The 20,190-nt window shown below is 39.8% G+C and overlaps 7 protein-coding genes across 7 annotated transcripts; 3 read left to right on the forward strand and 4 right to left on the reverse strand.

Moving 5' to 3' along the window:
• Positions 1 to 150: 150 nt before the first annotated feature.
• DSM5745_07952 (lactate 2-monooxygenase) lies at positions 151 to 1,356 on the reverse strand (the record flags this gene model as incomplete). The annotated part of the gene is made up of 1 exon (XM_026749968.1): positions 151 to 1,356. One exon carries the CDS (start codon positions 1,354 to 1,356, stop codon positions 151 to 153), a length of 1,206 nt encoding a protein of 401 aa, XP_026602000.1.
• Positions 1,357 to 2,026: 670 nt separating this feature from the next.
• On the reverse strand, positions 2,027 to 2,373 carry DSM5745_07953 (uncharacterized protein; the record flags this gene model as incomplete). The annotated part of the gene is made up of 2 exons (XM_026749969.1): positions 2,027 to 2,029; positions 2,080 to 2,373. The coding sequence occupies 2 exons, from the start codon at positions 2,371 to 2,373 to the stop codon at positions 2,027 to 2,029; spliced, it is 297 nt and encodes a 98-aa protein (XP_026602001.1).
• A 228-nt stretch (positions 2,374 to 2,601) lies between these two features.
• Positions 2,602 to 3,394, forward strand: DSM5745_07954 (uncharacterized protein; the record flags this gene model as incomplete). The annotated part of the gene is made up of 2 exons (XM_026749970.1): positions 2,602 to 2,613; positions 2,660 to 3,394. 2 exons carry the CDS (start codon positions 2,602 to 2,604, stop codon positions 3,392 to 3,394), a joined length of 747 nt encoding a protein of 248 aa, XP_026602002.1.
• Positions 3,395 to 4,970: 1,576 nt separating this feature from the next.
• DSM5745_07955 (uncharacterized protein) lies at positions 4,971 to 5,623 on the forward strand (the record flags this gene model as incomplete). Its single annotated transcript, XM_026749971.1, has 3 exons — positions 4,971 to 5,024; positions 5,089 to 5,361; positions 5,441 to 5,623. The coding sequence occupies 3 exons, from the start codon at positions 4,971 to 4,973 to the stop codon at positions 5,621 to 5,623; spliced, it is 510 nt and encodes a 169-aa protein (XP_026602003.1).
• A 2,360-nt stretch (positions 5,624 to 7,983) lies between these two features.
• DSM5745_07956 (uncharacterized protein) lies at positions 7,984 to 9,028 on the forward strand (the record flags this gene model as incomplete). Its single annotated transcript, XM_026749972.1, has 6 exons — positions 7,984 to 8,024; positions 8,100 to 8,187; positions 8,244 to 8,316; positions 8,368 to 8,471; positions 8,523 to 8,800; positions 8,866 to 9,028. The coding sequence occupies 6 exons, from the start codon at positions 7,984 to 7,986 to the stop codon at positions 9,026 to 9,028; spliced, it is 747 nt and encodes a 248-aa protein (XP_026602004.1).
• Positions 9,029 to 10,526: 1,498 nt separating this feature from the next.
• On the reverse strand, positions 10,527 to 11,820 carry DSM5745_07957 (uncharacterized protein; the record flags this gene model as incomplete). Its single annotated transcript, XM_026749973.1, has 2 exons — positions 10,527 to 11,618; positions 11,671 to 11,820. The coding sequence occupies 2 exons, from the start codon at positions 11,818 to 11,820 to the stop codon at positions 10,527 to 10,529; spliced, it is 1,242 nt and encodes a 413-aa protein (XP_026602005.1).
• A 943-nt stretch (positions 11,821 to 12,763) lies between these two features.
• Positions 12,764 to 13,915, reverse strand: DSM5745_07958 (uncharacterized protein; the record flags this gene model as incomplete). Its single annotated transcript, XM_026749974.1, has 2 exons — positions 12,764 to 13,256; positions 13,362 to 13,915. The coding sequence occupies 2 exons, from the start codon at positions 13,913 to 13,915 to the stop codon at positions 12,764 to 12,766; spliced, it is 1,047 nt and encodes a 348-aa protein (XP_026602006.1).
• Positions 13,916 to 20,190: the final 6,275 nt, after the last annotated feature.

The following is a 20,190-nucleotide window of genomic DNA, read 5'->3' on the forward strand; positions in this document are numbered from 1 at the left end:
AATACAAGTAAACCATTTAAATGTGCACGACATCAGGCCATAATATATCTCTTAGGTATGTCTTAGATGAATGAATCGATGAGAATATGTTCTTGTTGCACTTATCTAGGATGACCACCTATCGCGATCATCGTATGTCCCGTCATTAACTCATGAAATGCGTCTCAAGACATCCCGATTCAGCTTCTCCCTCGACACATCCGGAATGCCAGACAGATGCAGCGTCAACTGCAGATCTCCCAACAGACTGCGAAGCACATGTCTCACCCCCTCCTGCCCCCCAATCGCCAGCCCGTACACATACGGCCTCCCCACAAGCACCATCTTCGCTCCCAGTGCAAGCGCCTTGACGATATCAGCACCGCATCGTACGCCAGAGTCAAACAGAACCTCGAGCTCCTCGCCGACGGCATCCACGATCTCAGGCAGCACATCGAGTGACCCGATCCCGCCGTCTTGCTGTCTCCCGCCGTGGTTCGATACCACGATCCCATGCACACCGGCTTCAACGGCTCTCTTCGCGTCAGCCACCGTCTGGATTCCCTTCAGCACGATCGGCCCATCCCAGTGTTCCTTTAGGAAGGCAACATCCTCCCATCCGTGGCTTGTTCCAGGGAAGATCGTATGTGCCCACTCCTGCGCGGCTTTCTCGACATCATCCTCGATCTCAGCCCCATGCTTGGCCTTGAAATGTTTCCGGAAGACGGGGTCCGAAAAGCCCATCTCCACGCCGATATTGTCGTTTCGCAGGAACGGGTTGTAGCCATTGTTGAGATCGCTGGGTCGCCAGCCGAGCATGTATGTATCTAGCGTGACGACGAGCACTTTGTACCCGTTCTCCTTGGCTCTCTTTAACAGACTCGCCGTGATGTCGTTGTGCTCGTTGCTGGGCCAGTAGAGCTGGTACCACCTTGGTCCATTCCCGTTTGCCTTGGCAACATTCTCAATGCTTGTTGAGGTCGCTGTGCTCAGGATATATGTAACGCCTTGCTCCCCGGCAACCTTTGAAGCCGCCTTCTCCCCCTCGGGATGGAAGATAGTCTGTACGCCGACCGGTGCAAGTGCAATAGGATAGTCGTACTGGTCGCCAAACAAAGTCGTCTTGAGGCTTGGAAAGTCAGCCTTGACCAGCCGTGAGGGTATGATTCCCCATTTCTTGAACGCGGCGCGGTTGTTGTCGTCTGTCTGTCGGGTTCCGGCGGAGCCCCAGACGTAGCCGAAGCTGTTGGCTGAGAGGCGCTGCTTCGCGAGGGATTCCCATTCGAGGGGATCAAAGGTTATCGAGGGTTTTGTGTCGTGGAGGCCTGCGGTGAAGGTTTCGGCCGAGTACGTCATGGGGTGTGGTTGAGTGGACATGATTGAGTCTCGTTACTGGAGCGGTCGTCGGTTTGAGAGTTAGAAGTATTGCTTCTGGAAGGATGACCAGGGAGCCAAGCAAAGCTGCTGCCTGATATATGCAGAGTAGTGCAGTGGACCTGCCATGACGTCGAGATGACCAGCTTTGGAACAGACAGGGCACGACCCACAAGCCGAGCTGGCCCGACCACTTCCCACTCTCTTCTGGAGACTCGGCCTCGATTCCATCCCGATCGGCGGCATTAGGGCTGAGCTTGGCGGGCTTATTGCCATCGTCTACACAGACTCAACCACTTCTTCATACGAGGCAGGCCGTCTTCCAAGCCACTTCAGTATGTTGAATGCTGCAGGTCGAGGCCTTGAATCAAGGAATGTCAGTCACCTGCAGCGAAGTGTGACCTATCAGCGGTGGCTATGAGTTCATGTCCCTTGTCGATCCAGGTTGCACATGACGTCTTTATACATGGCGCAGTCGTGGCCAGCACTCGCTCATTGCAGACTCCTTTATTCTCGATCCTTCTACCTCCAACAATCATAAAATGCAGCATGCAATGAAGGCTAGGTGATAGATAAATATTTTCAAGTTGCGGCTTAATTTTCTGTTTATTATGTCTCTTATGTCGGAATCAGAGCGGCCTGTACTCCTGGCCCTCAACCTCTTCTAATACTTTTACTGCCTTTCAGAACCCCCCCATCTCCATCAATCTATGCATCTAATCCCACCGTGTAGCGTAGGGGCTCTTGGTCAAGAACCTTGACCTCCTCGAGGATGGTCAACGGGTGACGGACAGCTGAACCTCTAGGAAACCCAAGTGCGTTGAAGTTCGGCTCACAGTACTTCTTCTTCACGATGCTCGGCACAATGGAGATGCCAATCGGTGGGTTCAGCAAGAATGGGTCGCCGTGGCCACCATCCAACAGTTTGGCAACTTGAAGCAATCCCAGAGCTAATTCGCCTCTGGAACGTCGTCTAGAACCCGGTGGTCGGCGGCCGGAGGTCTCAGGTCGTACATGCATCACTGGAAGTCCGACTCGGTAAGCAAATCGAGGTCTGTGAAGCGAGGCGTTTGATTGGATGTTGCCATCACCCCCTTCCCGAGGTAGGGTCAGGCCTGACACGGTGCTGGTACTAAAGTGGTGAGTTGCCCCGCCCGGCTTGTAGATTTGCTTCCACCTGTTTCCTTCCTCCGCGCCTGGTATAATACTGCCAACCCAAGAGGATTAACCATGGAGCCACTGAACAGCATGCTACCTTATGTAGGCGGCCTCGCCAGTCATCTTCCAAGGCTAATATTCGTTGAAGAAGGAGCGCCAGGCGCTGTTGCTTGATTGGGAAAAGACACAGCGGTTGATTCCTCGGTACGAACAAATGAAGGCGGATGATCTGGAGACACGCCTCGCCGTCTTTTTAACCACGGAAGGCATTGTGGATGTGACGGAGGACGAGGTGTTGAATAGCATGATGGGAGACGGGCGATATTTCCTTGAGGAGGGGGTAACTGGTTCCCCAAGGACAACGCGAGTGGCGCAGGAGGTGTATTACGGGGAGAACCTCTTCCGGTTTGCGCATGCCGGGGTGCTGGCACAGTTCCTCGCCGGCACAGACAGCGGGTTTGATGCCCGGGAATGGCTGCAGTGGATCGGGATCCAGGTGCTGCCCAAGGAGGGAGCGGAGCCGATTACTGCGGTGCTGGAGGGCTTGGCTCCGGGTACTCCATACCAGCGGCTGCGGATGGTGGTGATTGAGTTGGTGGGGTATAGTGAGCAGGATCTGGGGCAGCTGCGGGAATTGGTGACCAGCAGGCGGATGCAGCGGGCGATACGGAGGCTGGAGGAGCGGCTAGACCTGGGGGTGCTGGTGCTCGAAAAGCTCCCGGGGATGGTAGGGCGGGTTTGCCGGGCGGAGGGTTGGACGCGGCAGGGAAAGGAGCAGATCGAGGAGATGTGGAGTGAGTGGGAGGAGCGTGAGTCGGAGCGTCAGAGAATTATGGAGGCAATGGGGGATGCATTCTTTGATAATGGGCAATTCATTTTTTGATAATGTGTAGGGTTCGTCTGTCCTGAGAGTCACAGTATGTTGGACTAAAAGCGAGTTCTTATGCCAAAGTTATATTATGTTTAACCCTTTCTTTACTAGCCAGATTGACTTTGAGCGGCTGGCACAAAACGGAGCAGACGGTGAATGTAGGGTAGGCCCCTTGCCACCACCTGCAGTTCGTGCAGGGACGCACCTCCAACTCTACAGCCTCTCGTTGACGATATTGCCAAAGCCAGTTGAGCAGCGGACAAAGCAGGTCGTTGATCAATGGGCAAAGTTCACCCAGATTAGCAGCCAGCAGGATAGTCCAACGAAGCGGTGGTGCACCTGGCCGATACCATTCCTGCTGCACTGGACAGGCCAGGAGAAATGGAAGCAAGCACACATTCAGCAACAATCCCACAGAAGGATTGGCCCAAGAGTCACGACGGGAGCAAGCCTGGTACAGTTTTGAGGCTCAATTCGCGCGTTGTTACCAGGATGCTTCGTGGCAGTTGCGCGGACCTGGAAGTCTTAGGCATTGACAAAGCCGGGCATCTGGTTGCTACACGTACCCAGGTCATCTTGGTAGTGTATCCGGAAAGGGATCTCAAAGAAAGACCTCCTGCTGAGAAGTTGTGAGCATCGAACGTACAGCTGTTAATGAATGAATGCATACACACATTTATATATATGCATATAATGGATTTCCAATGGGATTTTCTATGTCTAAAGCTCTCCTGGTTAAAACCTTCTGGCTCTGCATGCCTAGCTAAAGGACTCATCGAGCAACACATCACTATTAAAGGCTTCTTTCATCTCCGTTAGGCCCAAGGGGCTGGCCAAGCGCATGTTCACAATCGGAAAGACAAGGCAGCGGCAAGACGACAGGAAATAGACTGCTGATGCTGCGGACGGAGAGCAGATTCAACTTTTTATGGTTTACTATTTCAACAATGCTGTCCTTCTTTGAACCCTAGGCTAGCCCTGATGCATTCTCCATAGCTGCAAGGATTCATGGGTTGATCCCTTTCTTTGCCTCGATGTGTTTGATGTCATGTAAATCCGCAAGCCTGACTAGAATATACTGATTCAGCGATTTTGGTAAAGGCATAAAGCTCCTTTGTGCTTGGCCTTGAGAAAGATCATCTCGAAACATGCAACAGAAAGAATCACCCACTGCATGCGTTGACATTTGTTGCTTACGGAGCACAAAACCTGCAGTTCTGATATCAGCAACATTGGACAAGAAAGGCGTAAGTAATGGTTGTTCGATATTGACTCTGACACAACTTTGTAGGTCAGGATCAAACAAGCAGCGTCGCAGATCCTGAAATGCTTTTCTTTGTTACCTAGCATCTCGGCCCCAAAGCTCGAGGGTATGACACGGGCTGTAGAGTCGCAAACGAGACATAACAAAGAGGGCCGCCAATGCCCTGACAGAAGAGCGTAATGCCTCTGTCAAAGATGTGAAACTTGGCTCATTTATGACAACCTCGATGCGTGACCAGCCTGATGCTCATCTATAAAGAGTGTATGTAATTCCATAGGTCGCTCTCCAGAGAACTCGGTATTTCAGTATAGTTACCGATTCAAGATGCGCTCTTTCGCAATTATCAACTTTTTGGCACTGGTCCTGGTGACCTCTGCGGTACGAAATCCAAGTCCCTTGTCCTGCGTACGAGGTCGAGTCACTGACCAGCCATCTCCTACAGCACCCGCTCGAAGCTACGGCCAATGCTGATATTGAGCCAATGTCCAATGACGACTGGGACATCACCGCAACAACTGAACTTCATCCACGCTATATATCCCACCCGTACGGGCTTCACTGCGCGGGCGAAAAGAATGGTGACAGAAAGGACCTCGCAAACGCCATCAAATACCTCCGCGAAACACGAAACAAGGAAAAGGCACCCTCCCTCAAGCCCGGCAGGTGCCAAACAGCCTCCTGTGCGGGCGAAGCAAAGATCAAATGGTGTAACACGGTGAGTACCTCCATTACATGGTTCGGAGACAACCAGCTGGCAAAGAAACGGGGCGTTTGACTGACCAGAGTGTGTGCAGAACGATGATAAGTTTGGTTTTCGCGACTGGACGGTGATTGCGAACGCCGCAGAGACCATCCTCGATGACTGTAACAGAGGGGACCAATGGAGTCAGGGTTGGTTTGGAGATGCCGGTGGTTGGAAAGTATTTGTTGAGAAGGAGGATTGCTACATGCAGCCAGGGCCCGATGGTCCCAAGTAAAGTACACGCAAGTATGCCTGCAACAGCCTCAGTTACACGATAACTATCACAGCCACAACCACATGACTTAGCTTGTCATTGCTTTCCAATGTACGGAATCTCGATTAAGATATCGCCTCAAGCAAGACAGATCCCTGACAGCCTGATAGAGCAAAGCCCAATGACGGGAAGATAGTGCTTTGTACAACAGTATTGGAGGACTCGATGTCGAGTAGAATTAGCGATCAGCAGAAAAGGAACGTTAGCTTTTAGTTATTCGGTGAATGCCCATGCCCGATGCAGTCTCAGAGCGCCGGTCGATTCCCCGTTTTGAAAGACTTCTTGGGATAATATTAGGCGCTCTTGTGCAAAGAACTAGACAGCAATCGCTATTGATAATCCTAGAACACTCTGTATTTGACACCCTTGACGAAAGTCTGCTGCCACGGACCCTGTGCTTTGTTGCCAGCAAGCTCGAGATAGAACTTCGCGTGCGCTTCTCCATCAACATTGAAATACGCAGGGGCCCCATCAGGCTTGCGTCCACCAGTATATTAAAACCTAGAAACGGGGAATTAGCTAGTGATGATGGTACTACGAGTGGGTAAGGGTTTTGTACTTGAAGCCTTGGTCAGAATAAGCAGCGGCGGTCGATGGAATAATATGGGCCGTGGCTGACTTCCCTACACCCAAAGACAAAAGTGGCGGCATAATTGTAGTGCTCAGGATGTTCCCAGTGTAGATGAATGTCCTCGATTGTTGTTGAATGGAAGAAAGAATGAGATATAATGCCTCTACAGCGTATAGTACAAACGTGGGTTAAAAGTTTGGGTATACTTCCCGCTCCGCGTAGAACTTTAAAACTATAACTTTTTTTAAACTACCACAACTTTACTAATATAAGGTTTTTTAAAACTAAAATAAGTAAAAATTAAAGGCTTAATATAAAGCTTTTTAAAAAATTATATATTATTATTTTAAGTTACCTAGCTATTAAAAAATTACTAACTAAATTTATAATTAAGTTTTACGTGTTTAAACACATAATATATAATATAAAAAATACTAAAATATATACTTAATTATATTAACTAAGCCTAAAAAAGGCCTATTATTATTAACTAATTGATTACTTAATATTTATATTAAATAATATATAAATTTTTTAAGTTAAACTAAAGGGCGCTAGCAGCTAGTATACCTAAATTTTTTTTAATTTTAATTATAAAGCATGTTTTTAGAAAATATTATATTAAAAAATAAAAATTTAAAAAAATACCTTTATTTAAAAAAAGTAAAAAAATAATTTAAATTTATTAAGTTATAATAAAAATATAGGGGTTAAAATACTTAAATATTTTTAAATAAATATAATATTTAATAAAAGGCCTTACATAGCATGTAATTTATTTTTTATTATAAAAAAAAGCTTTAAAAAAATCTTATAAACCTAATAATTTAAAGCAAGCTAATTTTATAAATAATATAAGGTTTTATTTAGCATAATAATTAATTAAAATTAGTGGTTATAAAAAAAACCTTAAGGTTAAAAAGTAAAAATACTTTATAAATAATTATATTTAAATATTTAAAAATAACCTTATTAAAAATTATAAGCCTAGTTTTATATTTTAATAAAATAATATAAAAATTTATACTATATTAGTAACATAAAAATAGTTTAAATTTTATAAAATTTAAGTTATTAACTAGTTTTTGCACTTGCCTAATTTAAACCTTATTAAGTATATTTAAAATATATTAAAAAGGCATTTTTAAGGCTTTATTTATTTATTTTTTAGAAAAAAAGCTAAAATTAATTAAAATTACTTTTATAAAGTTATTTAAAATACTTAATAAGCTATTTTTTAGGCCTTAATAAATAAACTTATTAATTTTATACTATATTAAATAAATATAGTATATTAAGCTTATAAGTAGTATATAAAATATTAAATAACTTTAATTAATATTAATTTAAAAGTTTTAATTTGTTATGGTTATTAAGTAATTTAATTTTAAAGTATTTATGTTATACTATATAGTTTAGGTGTGTATAGACTTTTAACCCATAATTATATTTTACTTCTTTTTATACCGGCTTTATAACCAGGAGTGCAAACAGGGCAACCAATGCAAAATGAGGCTTATGAAATCATGTCTCATATGATTTGTTGAAGATATTTGTCTTTATTTGCTCCAATGCTTGGTAATCTGTTACCAATAACATTAATAATGGCGTTGCAGCTTGATGACAAATGATCCTCTGCATCAGTTGCGAATGGTTCATTTCCCATGCTATAACTTAACATAGATCCGTCTTCAGCTGCTCACTCTTTCCGAGAGGTATCTTCCATGCCTATACAATTGCCAACTGCACCATGTCCTCGAAAATTCTGATCACTGGGGCCGCTGGCTACATGTAAGAGCTATTTACATCCCTAATGCTTGTACTGATGATGGGAAAGACCTCGGGGCTTACTGCATTCTACGAAAGCACGGGTTGGCCAGCTGGACCGTTCAAAGATACGGATGCTGTATTTGAGACGGAGAAGCAGCTTGCGGAGTCGTTCCCTATCCGAAACGTAAGACTTCCCCAAATGCATTATTGTTATCAGAATAAGATTTCTAACTAAAGCAGACTGACGTATCTGTCATCGAGCATGCCGCAAAACAAGGAGTGACTAACTTTGTTATCGTGCCGTCCCTAGTCTGTGAGTGTCCCCAAATAGTTTGATAGCAGCAAGTCCTGACAATTGCAATAGATGGCAAAGGCACTGGTGAATGGAACAAGGTGTCGGTGGTACTGCCTGTCTACATTCAAGCTAGCCTTGCACGCCAGGCAGTGTACAAGTTCCCTGAAAACACGGTAACAGATGCTTTAGCAGGTGCTATCGAACGTGACTAATTAAATGCGCAGAAAGTATCGGCAGTCCACATCTCCGATTTAACAGCATTATATGGGCGGATTGTTGAGAAGATCCTCCTAGGCGAGACATTGCCATGTGGTAAAGAGGGATATTACTTTGCGCTGGCACATGATCTCTTCCTTGGAGAAGTGCTGGATCACCTAGCTCTAGCTCTGAAGTCTCGTGGCCTGGCCCCGGACAGAGACACTCGGGTTTATCCCAATGACCAAGTTGCTGCGGATTTGTTAGGTGTCCCAGAACAATTCGTGCAGACACTGTGGAACTCGGGGTAAGTAAGCCACTGCCCAAGTGTCTGTATCATGCTTGAATAGTTAGAACTAATGATATCTTCAGAGACAGCATCGTAGCCGAGGTTCCACTGAGAATTGGATGGCGGCCGACATGGAGTAAAGAACGCTTTTTCGAGAATATTGATGATGAGATTGATGCTGCACTAGAGCTTGGGAAGGCGAAGAGTAGCCTTATTGACTCACTTTTTCGGGCTGCCCAGGACTAGAGTACGCTGAATGGTAGTCACTCCAGATCTGTGAGAAATGTCCAAGTTCTGTTAGGTAATGAATACGCCTGTAAGCAGGGATTTGCATTGTAGCTATAACCCCTTTGCTAATCCGGGCCATTCCTGCGGCGCATCCCAAAGAAATAACCAAGTGGCGATCATAATATATCGTAAGACTGAAACAAGTAAGAGAATAAAGGAATGGGATACTTACAAAATGTCTCCTAATAATCTCACAGCGCCAATTCTCCCACGAGACGGCGGTTTTGTTAAACATCAGGGCTTGTCGGCTTGAGATGCTGTGCCGAGTTCCGTAGAAACGCCGCCCCCGGTGATCTGGGCTGACGGGTCTGTAGGTGGTCAGTGATCTTCCACGAATGGAGGTAGGCTAGTCAGTCGCGTCGAGTAATTCAAGCTTACCCGGGGCTTATTGCGATTCGTGATTGAGGGAGCCGTCAGGAAGAGTTGTCTATTCTACTAGCTGATACATGAGAATGTCAGTGGCTACTTCAGGAACCCCCGTTACTCATACATCTTCATGGAGTAGATAGTATCCTGCCGGGCTTGAGTTGTTGAATCTCTGCCTCACTGCTTGACCATGGCCATCTCGTGTTGAGTAATCCGCGTCTAATCCGGCCTTCCACGGATCGAAAACTGATACGGGGGCCGGGGGGGTCAGCATCTGTAGGACAGGACAGCTAAATCAATGGGAGTGACAGCAATTGGGATCGGGGGCGGATATTTTAGGTAGTACAATCGCCCATCACAGCCTGCACCTCAATTGCCGGAGCCTCAATTAGACCGAGTAAGGTGAAGTCTCCGAACGTCGTCCCAAGTACAGCTGCAAGTCGTACTGACGATGCTGCATGGGGGAAGCTGGACGGGGGTCACTACCTGCGAGAAAAGGTGTACTAAGGGATATGGAAAAGACTACTTTGTCATATCCATGCGATAATGCGCAAGTCGGGTAAGTACTATCGGATGGTGTTGATCGTTCCATGTACAGTACAGCTCTTTTATAGATCCTTCTTATTGGCAGGGTACAGGCATTGTTTGCATTCTCGTCAACGGAGTTCGCTCGAATCGTGTCCCATAGAAGCCGAGAACAGCGCAGGGTGCTCCCTGCGACCTCAGGCTGCAGGGCCTGTCGTCCAAAATAAATTCTAAGCCTCATCCCTGGGGGAAGTACAAACTTCGGGAAAGCTGACATGTTTGGAGTTACCGAGACGCAGCTGTAGTCAGCACCTACCTCGCGCATCAGCTCGTATTCGAAAGAAGACAATACAGCCGGAGCATTTGTGCAATCTACTGCGGGCAAGCTAGAAATTCCTCACTGTACCATGATTGGAAACTGATTCCCAGCAAAGAGATGGAGGACGGTGCCGCGCGGCCTCATGAGATGAACACCAGCATGAATCTTCTCTCAGTCCGGGGCTGGATGGCGTCAATTGGCTATATGCGCAAGCTAAGCATGGAGACAATTGCAAACAATTGTAAACTACAGAAAAAGTGGAACAAGGCCCAGCGACGCCCCCGCCGCAAGATACGCCGCGCCTGTAAACATCTGCGCAGCAATATAAGGCCTTTGTACGCTCCCTGCGCCCCTAAGCCGCAGCGCAATCACCTCCGAAACCGTCCCAGCAGGCGCCACACACACGAAAAACACAGCCAGTGCCCAGCCCACCTCAGACAACGGCACAAGCTCCGCGGCCAGCGGTGGCGCCGATGCCCAGACTGTCCCCGCTCCTAGGCCCGCGAGAATAGAGAAGACGTACAGAGAGACCTCGCCCAAGGCAAAGGGCCACAATGCTATGCAGCATAAGCCGCAAAAGATTGACATGCTGGCGGCAACTTTGGGGCGGCTGAAGCGGTCGCTGAGGACGCCGACGAGGGGGCGGCCAATCGCCTGGCCCAGGTTGAGCAGGGCGCTCGCCAGACTGCCTCTTCTGGCGCCCAGGCCGATTGCCTCTGCGTAGCTTGCGAGGCTGAAGAGGAGAGAGATATAGCCCAGCATGCTAAAAAAACCAAAGAGCAGGAAGAGGAGAAATGCGGGCCGGCGTAAGCGTGAGGAGGTCATTTTTGGTCGATCTTTGGAAAAACGCTCGCGGAGTAGCATCCCGGCAACCAGATTGACTGTCGAGGAGATGATGCCGAGCAGGCGGAATGTCCATTCGAATCCGAGTGCATCCAACATCTGTTTTGTCACGAGGGAGTAGACAAAGCCCCCAGTGCCCGAGCCGGCAGCCATAATCCCGTTGGCGGTTCCACGTCTGTGCTTAAACCACTGATTGGGTATTCCCACAGTACTGATATACAGGAATCCCATCCCAAACCCAAACCCAAGGCCTTGTGTGAGAAACAGTTGCCAACTCTGGGTTGTGAACGAAGCGCCGACCATCGAAACCGCCTGAAGAGTTGCACCTGCCAGGATGAAGAAGCGGAGAGGCAGGATGGGTGCAAGGAAGGTCAGAAAAGGGGCAATGAAGCACGCGCACGAGATGCTCAGGCCACTGATGGCGGCATAGACCAAAGCCGATGTGCCGGGGAATTCATTGCTGGAAAGATAGAACGAAAGGATGACCCCAAAGGCCTAAATTAGTGAGTGGTTGCTGCTTCTAAGGGGGTGATATGGGAAGCCATACGCAGTTTATCCCCCACGTATGGGCATGAATCATGAAGAGGCAGACGACGCAGACCCAGCCATACCCGCCCTCCGGAAACCTGTCTTCTGCTGGAGGGCTTGGTGATGACTGCTCTCGGAGCTCCACGGTTTGGGATTTCGAAGAATCCATGGTTAACATAAGCTGAAACAGAAGCGAGGGACACGATGGAAGGGATTGAAACGGAGCAGCTTCCTTATAACTGTTATTTGTAACAATGTCGATTTGCCTCCAACCCTTCCTTCGTGACATCTCGGCTTTAGATGCCGCTTGGAGGGAGCAGAGTGTGCATCGAATTGCACAGCCAAGCCAGGTCAGCATTGGCAGTAGCAATTCGTTGTTAGTGCCAGACACAGACAATAAGCTCAGCATGGCAAGACCCGGAGAAACAGGTCAATATTACTTTGTTAAGTCAGGGGCAAGATGAAAGCATCCACAAGCGTATTGTCCAGGAGCTAAGAATGACAAGATTGTTTCCTACTCCGTTTGCTATTGGTGCTCCTCTTTCTTTACTATATGGCTATCTTGCTGCCTGGTCTTTCTTTGAATTATCCCTCCATATACCGATGCCTTATTTGCCTCAGGTCAGAGTGGACGATGAGACTTTTAATCTCGTCAGTGATACGTCCGTCCAGTGCGTAAACCTGTCCTTCCCGGCGGCTATTCTTTGGCGTGCTTCGTGTGGTTGCAATGAGTATGCAAACAAGACGTCTTGCAAAGGCACAGGGTGTTGCTGTTGTCTTGATGGCTATGATGTATGGAGTGTTTACAATAGGATGAAGGTGCTGGGTGCTCGCTCAATGCATGCACGGAAACGTGAAGACAAAAAGGAACAAGGGAAAAGAGAGGGATGTGAGGCGGCAAATGTGTGAAGAGATAGTTGGTGGCCGGGGTTTTGAACTGCAGAGAGCAAATCTGTTGCACGAAAGGAGGATATCCCCTGGATCTCCGCGGCAAGCTTTGCTAGTGATCTCTTCAATCCATTCAGTGCAAAACATCAAAAACCATGGAAGGGATAATACAGGATATGATTATGCTTATTGAGTCCAAAACACTTCGCAAGATATGAGATGCTTTACCATGGAAGAACCATGGCCGCGCCCACCCCCGCAGCAGCAAGCCAAACCCCAACGACAGACCCGAAGCCCTCCCAACCGGCAAGACTGGCACCTACCCCCAGACGCCCAGCAGCATTCGACGGAGTCTCACTTGCACTGTCACTTTCACCCTCCTCACTCGATCCCATACTCTCATTCGCCTCCGCCGTCCCAGTGGCTCCAGCCAAGTCATCCTCATGATACAACAGCGTAACAACCGGCACAAAGAACATGCCCGTATAGTAGTCCTGATCGGGGTCGAGGCGTGTCGTATCAACCTCGACGGTGCTGATTGTCTCGGTCGGGGTTGGGACGACCGTTGTAATCGTGCTGCCTTCAATCGGATTGGTCCACGTTGCCGTGCTCGAGCCGTACTCGTAGTCGTAGTCTGTATATCGCATGCACCCGGACGTGGGGGTGTAGTCTTTGACGAAGGAGTAGCAGTTGCCTGCGGTGTCGGCTTTCATGCCGCTGCGGTGGGTAACAGGTGTGGTTAGCCTTGTTGGATATGTAGGAGGAGAAACTAGGTTGAGGCTGGGGCTAGGGTTGTGTCACTGGGTCCGCGTGCGTACGTACCTGGGACAGCACAGCGCCATCGTCTGCTGAGGCTTGAGAACACTCTTCACCACCGACGCGGGGTCTTCGTAGTCATAATACCCCGAGGTCTTAGGGTTCTCAGTCTGGGTGGTCGAGACCAACGGCGACAAGATGCCCGAGGACGTCGTCGTATCGCCTTTGTCGCGGCCGATCATCCCGATTGTTGTCCAGCCGGCGGGACAGTACAGACCGGGAGAGTAGTACACCTCCCATCCTCGCCAGTCGATCTGGGCATCTTGGTATTCCTCGTATTCTTCTATTGTGCTCCCAGTAAACGCCGGTGGCTTTGTCGTTACTGGTTCGGTGCTGGTCGGGACACAGCCGTCATAGTAGTTGACCTCGGTCGTACATTGGACGTTCCACGCCGGGTAGATATTGCCACCGTATGTCGGCATGTCGTTGAGGTATCCGAGAAACATCTGGCTGGAGGCGGTGCATCGTGCCTCAGGGGTGTATGTTGTCGTGAGGGGTCCAAGGTTGGAGAAGGTGTACCAACCAGCGCTGACGGACGCATTGAAGCCGTGAACGCTCATGATGGCGGGCTATTGCGTGGGATCGGATGGATTGATGCTGAAACAGGCTCAGAAAGGATGGAAGACGAGGGAGGAAGGACAGACAAGGTTCTTACACTCGGGAGATGGGTGGGAGGAGGAGCCTTATTATTTACACTATGCGTAAACCTTGAGCTGGGTGGGACTAACGGGTAACCCATGCCGTTTACTCATATTTCGGTCGACCTCGCTTGCACGGATCCTTGATTGAGGCAAGAAGGCTCCGTGGCAATCTCCGAGAGCGCGAACTTGCATCTTAGTCTGCCTTGGCAGGGACCGGCTTTGCTACCAGCCTACGATTCGTTCTGTTTGCTTCTGATGCGGTGGTTGGTCGAGGTCCCACGTCCGCATTTCAGCTTTCTCCAAGCCTGTCACTACCAGTACATTATCGGCTCGAAGCGGAATGCAGACCAGGTGTGACGGTCAGCTACGTGTGTCGAACAAGAAGATTTTGCTCGAGATCTAACATTCGGCAACCAGGGTTGGCGCTTCAAAGCCCCATTTAGCGGCTCTTAGGGCTGTTGCGTTCCTGACTCTCGCAAATTAGCGTTGGTTGATTCGCAAATCGGATCATCAATCTGGATGATCCGGCCATCTTCCGTCTGCTCAAGGGTCCAGGGTTGTGTGGAACGCTGCGTCTAGCGTTGCCACTATTGATTTAAGAGACTTGGCTGCTTTGAGCGACACTGCGCCGCCTCCTTTTCATCGGTTAAGCGGCTTCAACCGCCCCCCGCCCGGATGCGCTTGCCGTCCGGGTTCTTGGTGGGTTTAGATCACGCGAGTTAGATTACCGTGCTTACTCATCTGCCGCCCAAACCCACCTGGCGCCCGCTTTTTTCCATACAAAGTATTAACAAGTCTATATATTTAAATATATTTAAAACACCCAGTTTTAGAGATATTTTAATAATTTTTTAAAATTTAAATAAAATAAAGGTTAAAGTATAATTTAATTTTATTAAAATTAAAAATTAATAAGGATTTACTTTAATACAAAGTAATAAAATTAAGATATATTTTAAATAATTAAAAAGTATAATATATAATAAAAGGTAAATATATAAATTTTAAAAAATTTATATATTAAAAATTTATATTTTTATAAATAGTTTTATATATATTTTTATATAAAATACATATAAAATTAAAAAGTATTATATAAAAATACTTTTTATATAAAAATTATGAATTATAAACTATAATAATATATAAAAACTAAAAATTAATAAAATAAATAGTTAATTATATTTTTAAATATATAAATTTATTATATTTTAAAAAAGATTATTATTTATTATTATTATTAATTTAAAAAATTTAAAAAAAAAATAATTTTTATAAATATTTTAATTTTAAAAATATTAATAAAAATTTACAGTAGTATTTAGATTTTTATTTTTTATTTTAAAAATAATATAATTTTAGTAATATATTAACTAGATTTTATATTAAAATATAATATATATAACTTAAAATAAATAAAAATCTATTATATAAAATAAAAATAAAAGCTAGTTTTTTATTAAATTTTTTTAATTTTTAAAAAATATAATTTATTATTTTGAAAATAATTATATATCTTTATGTAATAATAAACTTAAGTTATTAATATTATATTATTTATCTAGTATAATTTCTAAATTTACTTTATTTAAATTTTTTAAAATTTAAAATTTAAAAATAGCTATTTTTATATTTAATATATATAAATCTTAATATTTTAATAATTTAAAATAAATATAAGGCCTTTAAAAATGTAAATATAATATAATAAAAAAATAAAATATATATTATTAATATATTATTTAAAATTTAATAAAAATAATTAATAGTTTTTATTTTTAGGTAAAAGCTAATTTAAAATAARAAATATTATAAATAAATTATTTATTATTATAATCTAGCTTTTTAGTTAATAAGTTATATATTTTTTTAATTAATTAAATTAGTTTTTATATAATAATACTTATTATTATTCTTTTATAAAATTCTAATTTTTTAAAGTATTTTTAAATAGTATTAAACTAATATTTTTAAAAAATAAAAAAACTAATTTTAAAAAAGGTACTTAAATAACTTATATTTAAATTTTTATTTATTTTATTATTAAATTGGCTAAGTTATAATAAATTAAAAATAAGAAGTTTATATGGGGAAATGCGGGCGGCAGGTGGGTTTGGGCGGCAGGTGAGTAAGCACGGTATTGCGCGTGGCCGGAACAAAGTAGAGGCCCGCGCATAATAAATTGTAGGTCCCGGCTTGTAGTTACGTGAGCTTTATTAAAAAATATATAAAATAGTAAAATTACTTAAGGTTATTATAATTAATTTAAAAAAAGCATTATTATATAACCTTTTTTTACTATTTAAATATTATAATATTAAGTTTACTATAATTAATTAAAAAAAAGCATTATTATATAACTTATTTTTATTATTTAATTTTTATAATATTATTATTTAATATTCCTAGCCTTATTTTTTATATTAAAATACTATATAGCTTATATTTATAAAGTTAAATATAATATTAATTACTTATTATACTAGCTATAATTATTAACTTTTAATAATATAATTTTAGCATGCCGCGAGCTGTAAGCCTATTAATACTTATAATAAATATAAAAATTAATAAGTATTTTAAATTTACATGGCTTTATTTATATATTATTATTATTAACTTAATTTTTAAAAAGTAAAAAGCACTTTACTATAATTACTAACCTTTTTAATTTATTTATTTAATACCCCCTTTTAGTAAAACTAACTTAAATATATAATAACCATGTTTATTATAACTAAAGCTAAATTATTAATATTATAATATATACTTATTTAATAACTTATAATAAATAAAATAGTATTATAAAAATATAAAATAATAGCATGCTTACTAAGTAACTAGTTAAGTAATTTATATAATTACTTTTAATAAATCTTAATTTTTTTTATTTACCTTTAACATGCCTATTATTATTTATAATATTTATTACCCTTATACCCCCTTTCACGCCTGTAATAGCTATATTTTTATTATTATTTATACCTTGCTTGCTGGCTAGGCACCTACAGCTAGCTATTATTATTAATAAAAATAATATTAAATTAAATATTAATAACTTTATTATTATAAGCTTTTAATTTATTATTAAAAATAAATTACCTTTATTTTTATAAACTATTAAAATTAACTTTAGCTTTTTTATATATATAGGCCTGGACTATGCTCCCTTACCATGTTTATTTTTTTTAATTAATTTTATATATTTAGCTATTATAAACTATAATTAAAAGTTTTTAAATAATTTTTATTACTAGCTTAACATATACTAGTTAAAAATATATAATTATTATTAAAAATAATAGTTTAATATAAACCTTTAAAAAAGGGATAATATTTACAAGTGTTATATTTTAGCTAATTAAAATAAGAAGATTTTTAAATTTAGTATATAAAATAAAATAAATCTTAGTAATATTTTTTTATCTTTTAAAATTAACGCAGATTAAAAAATGCTAATAACAAAAGTTTATATATTTATTAAGGCTTTTTATATTTAAGGTTACTAGTATTTTTATAAAGCCTATATTATTAACTTTTTATAAAATACTAATTAAGTATATAAATAGCTCCTGCTTTTACTTAAAAAACTTAAGGTATTAATTTTATAGCTATTTAATTTTAGTATAAACCAGGAAATATACTTATAGTTTTATTATAATTTAAAGTATAATATTAGGTAATTAAATAATAGCTAAATTACCTCTAGGTAAATTATTTAGGGTATTAAAATATAGTTAAAAATAACTATAACCTTATATAATTATTAAAAAATAAACTAGTTAATTATTTTATTTTAAATTAAAAGCTGGCTAGTAAGCTAATTACCTTAAATAAAAGTTAATAAGTAAACCCTAATAATATACAGGTGCCTAATATAATTATAATACCTAATTTATTTATTATAACCATGGAGCTTAAGCCTTTACAGGCTATAGTAAATAATACTAGTAAATTAATATATAATAATTTTTATTTAACTCTTTTTTTATTTTATATAATATTATTATTTAAGTTTAACTACTTATAATAATTATTATTACTAGTATTTTTTACTTTTTTTATAATAATATAAAGCTAGTTATAACACACCCGCGCAAGGTATTATTTATAAATTATATTAAATACTTATTTAAATATAAAAGTTGCTATTTTGCAAGGCATCCCTGGTTTTAATATATTTATTTTAATATAATTTATTATTAGTAAATAAATTAACAAGCTAGTTTTTATATTTATAACTACGTGCCTAGTTAGCAAGATATTTTTATAAAAAAGCTATAGGCAGTTTTTTAATTAAATATAACTAAATTATTTATGCTACTAAGTTTTATTACTAGTTTTTTTAAAATTATTTATGGTATATGGCTGTTTTAGTGTAATAAAAAAAATAGCTTAAAAGCCATGTATAAGGTCCTTGGCCTTAGGGATTTGCGAATAGTGTGATAGGGTGTAATATACCTAAAAAAAGGTTTATAAATAGTAATTTTTTTAAAAAAAATAGGAATATTAAGATTAATACTAAGGTTTAAATTTCTAGCCTTATAAAGGCTAAATATTTTTAGTATATATTAAGTTAGTACTTAAAGGCTAACTTAGCTATTTATAAGTAAAGCTATTTATAAATATTTTTAAGTCTTATAAAAAGGCTATATATAATATAATAGGCCTTATAACTACCCCCCTTTTTTATGGCCTTGGTTTTTTAAGGCCCTGTAAATAAATAAATATATATAATTTATAAAATACTTTTAAAAACCCCTGCTGGTATATAAAAAACCTTTATAAAAAAATTTATTATATATAATAAAAAAAGGTATATTTTACTTATACCTTTATTTATATAGCTATAAGTACTAAGCTTTATTAGCACCCTTTTTAAAAGTATTAGGCCTTATTTTATGGAGCCTTTTCCTAAAGGTATTAAAATTTTATATAAAATATAAGCATGCTTATAAGTATTACTAATTTTTTATAGGTATATTTATTTAAAGTTTATTATTATTTTAATATTTTAGGCCCATGTAAAAGCACTAATTATACCCTATTTTTTTAATTAAACTTTACCTTGTTTATTTTTTTATAATTTTTATAAAAAGGTTAATATTTATAGTATTCTTACCTTCTTACGGGTTATAATTACCTTTAATATTTATAAAATATTATTATTTTATATTTTTTTAAAATAAGCTTAATATTAAAGCTCCTGTTTAATTCCTTTTTTTTATAATTTTTTTTATAAATAAGCTACTTACTTTTTATAAGTATACCCTTTTATTAGCCCCTTTTATTTTTTTTTATTAAATAAATATATTTTATAAGCCTTTTTTTACTAGCTTACTAGTTAAAATAGCTTGCAATATTTTTTAATACCTTAAGTAATATATTACTTGCTTATATACTTTAAATCTCCTGCCTTTACTTACTTTTTACTAGGTACTTTATATATTTTACATGTCCCTTTATACTAGTATTTACTTATTTAGCCTTTATGCCTTATAAAAAAAAGTCTTATAAATTTTTAAGCTTTAAAAAATATACCTTATAAGCTTTAAACTTTTATAAAAATAAAGTCTTGCCTTTACCTTTTTATAAACTCTTGCTTGCTTATAAACTTTTATTTTTATTTATTTATAAGCTCTTGCTTTTACCTACTTATAAGCTTCTAACTTTATTTACCTATAAGCCTTAACTACCTGCCGATAAGTTTTAATTACTTACTTACAAGCTTTTAACTCCGTCTTATAAAATTCTTACTTTATTTTTATAAATCTTATTCTATAAGTATAGTTAACTTACATATAATTATTTAAAAATAAAACCTTATTTTACTTTTATAAAAAATATATTATAAAATAACTTTTATTAATACTTTTATTTTTAGCTTATTTAATATCCTGCCTCCTGCTGCCTCCCATGGTTTTAATATTTAATTTAGGCTTAGCTAAGTTAAGCAAGTTTTTTTTAATACCTAGCCATCCTTTTTTACTAGCTTTTTTTTTATTTAGGTAGTATATATTTATAGTATTAAAGTATATTTTTATAAGATTATTATATTACTATAGTAACTAGTAAGTATTTTTATTTTTATATTTATAAGTTTTTTATTTATTAATATATATAAAGTATTTTTTACTTTTTACTTATATATATTTTTATTTATAAGATTTTTATTTATAAAATTCTTATTTATA

Source organism: Aspergillus mulundensis, assembly GCF_003369625.1.
Source record: "Aspergillus mulundensis strain DSM 5745 chromosome Unknown scaffold_8, whole genome shotgun sequence".
In the NCBI taxonomy this organism is placed as follows: domain Eukaryota; kingdom Fungi; phylum Ascomycota; class Eurotiomycetes; order Eurotiales; family Aspergillaceae; genus Aspergillus; species Aspergillus mulundensis.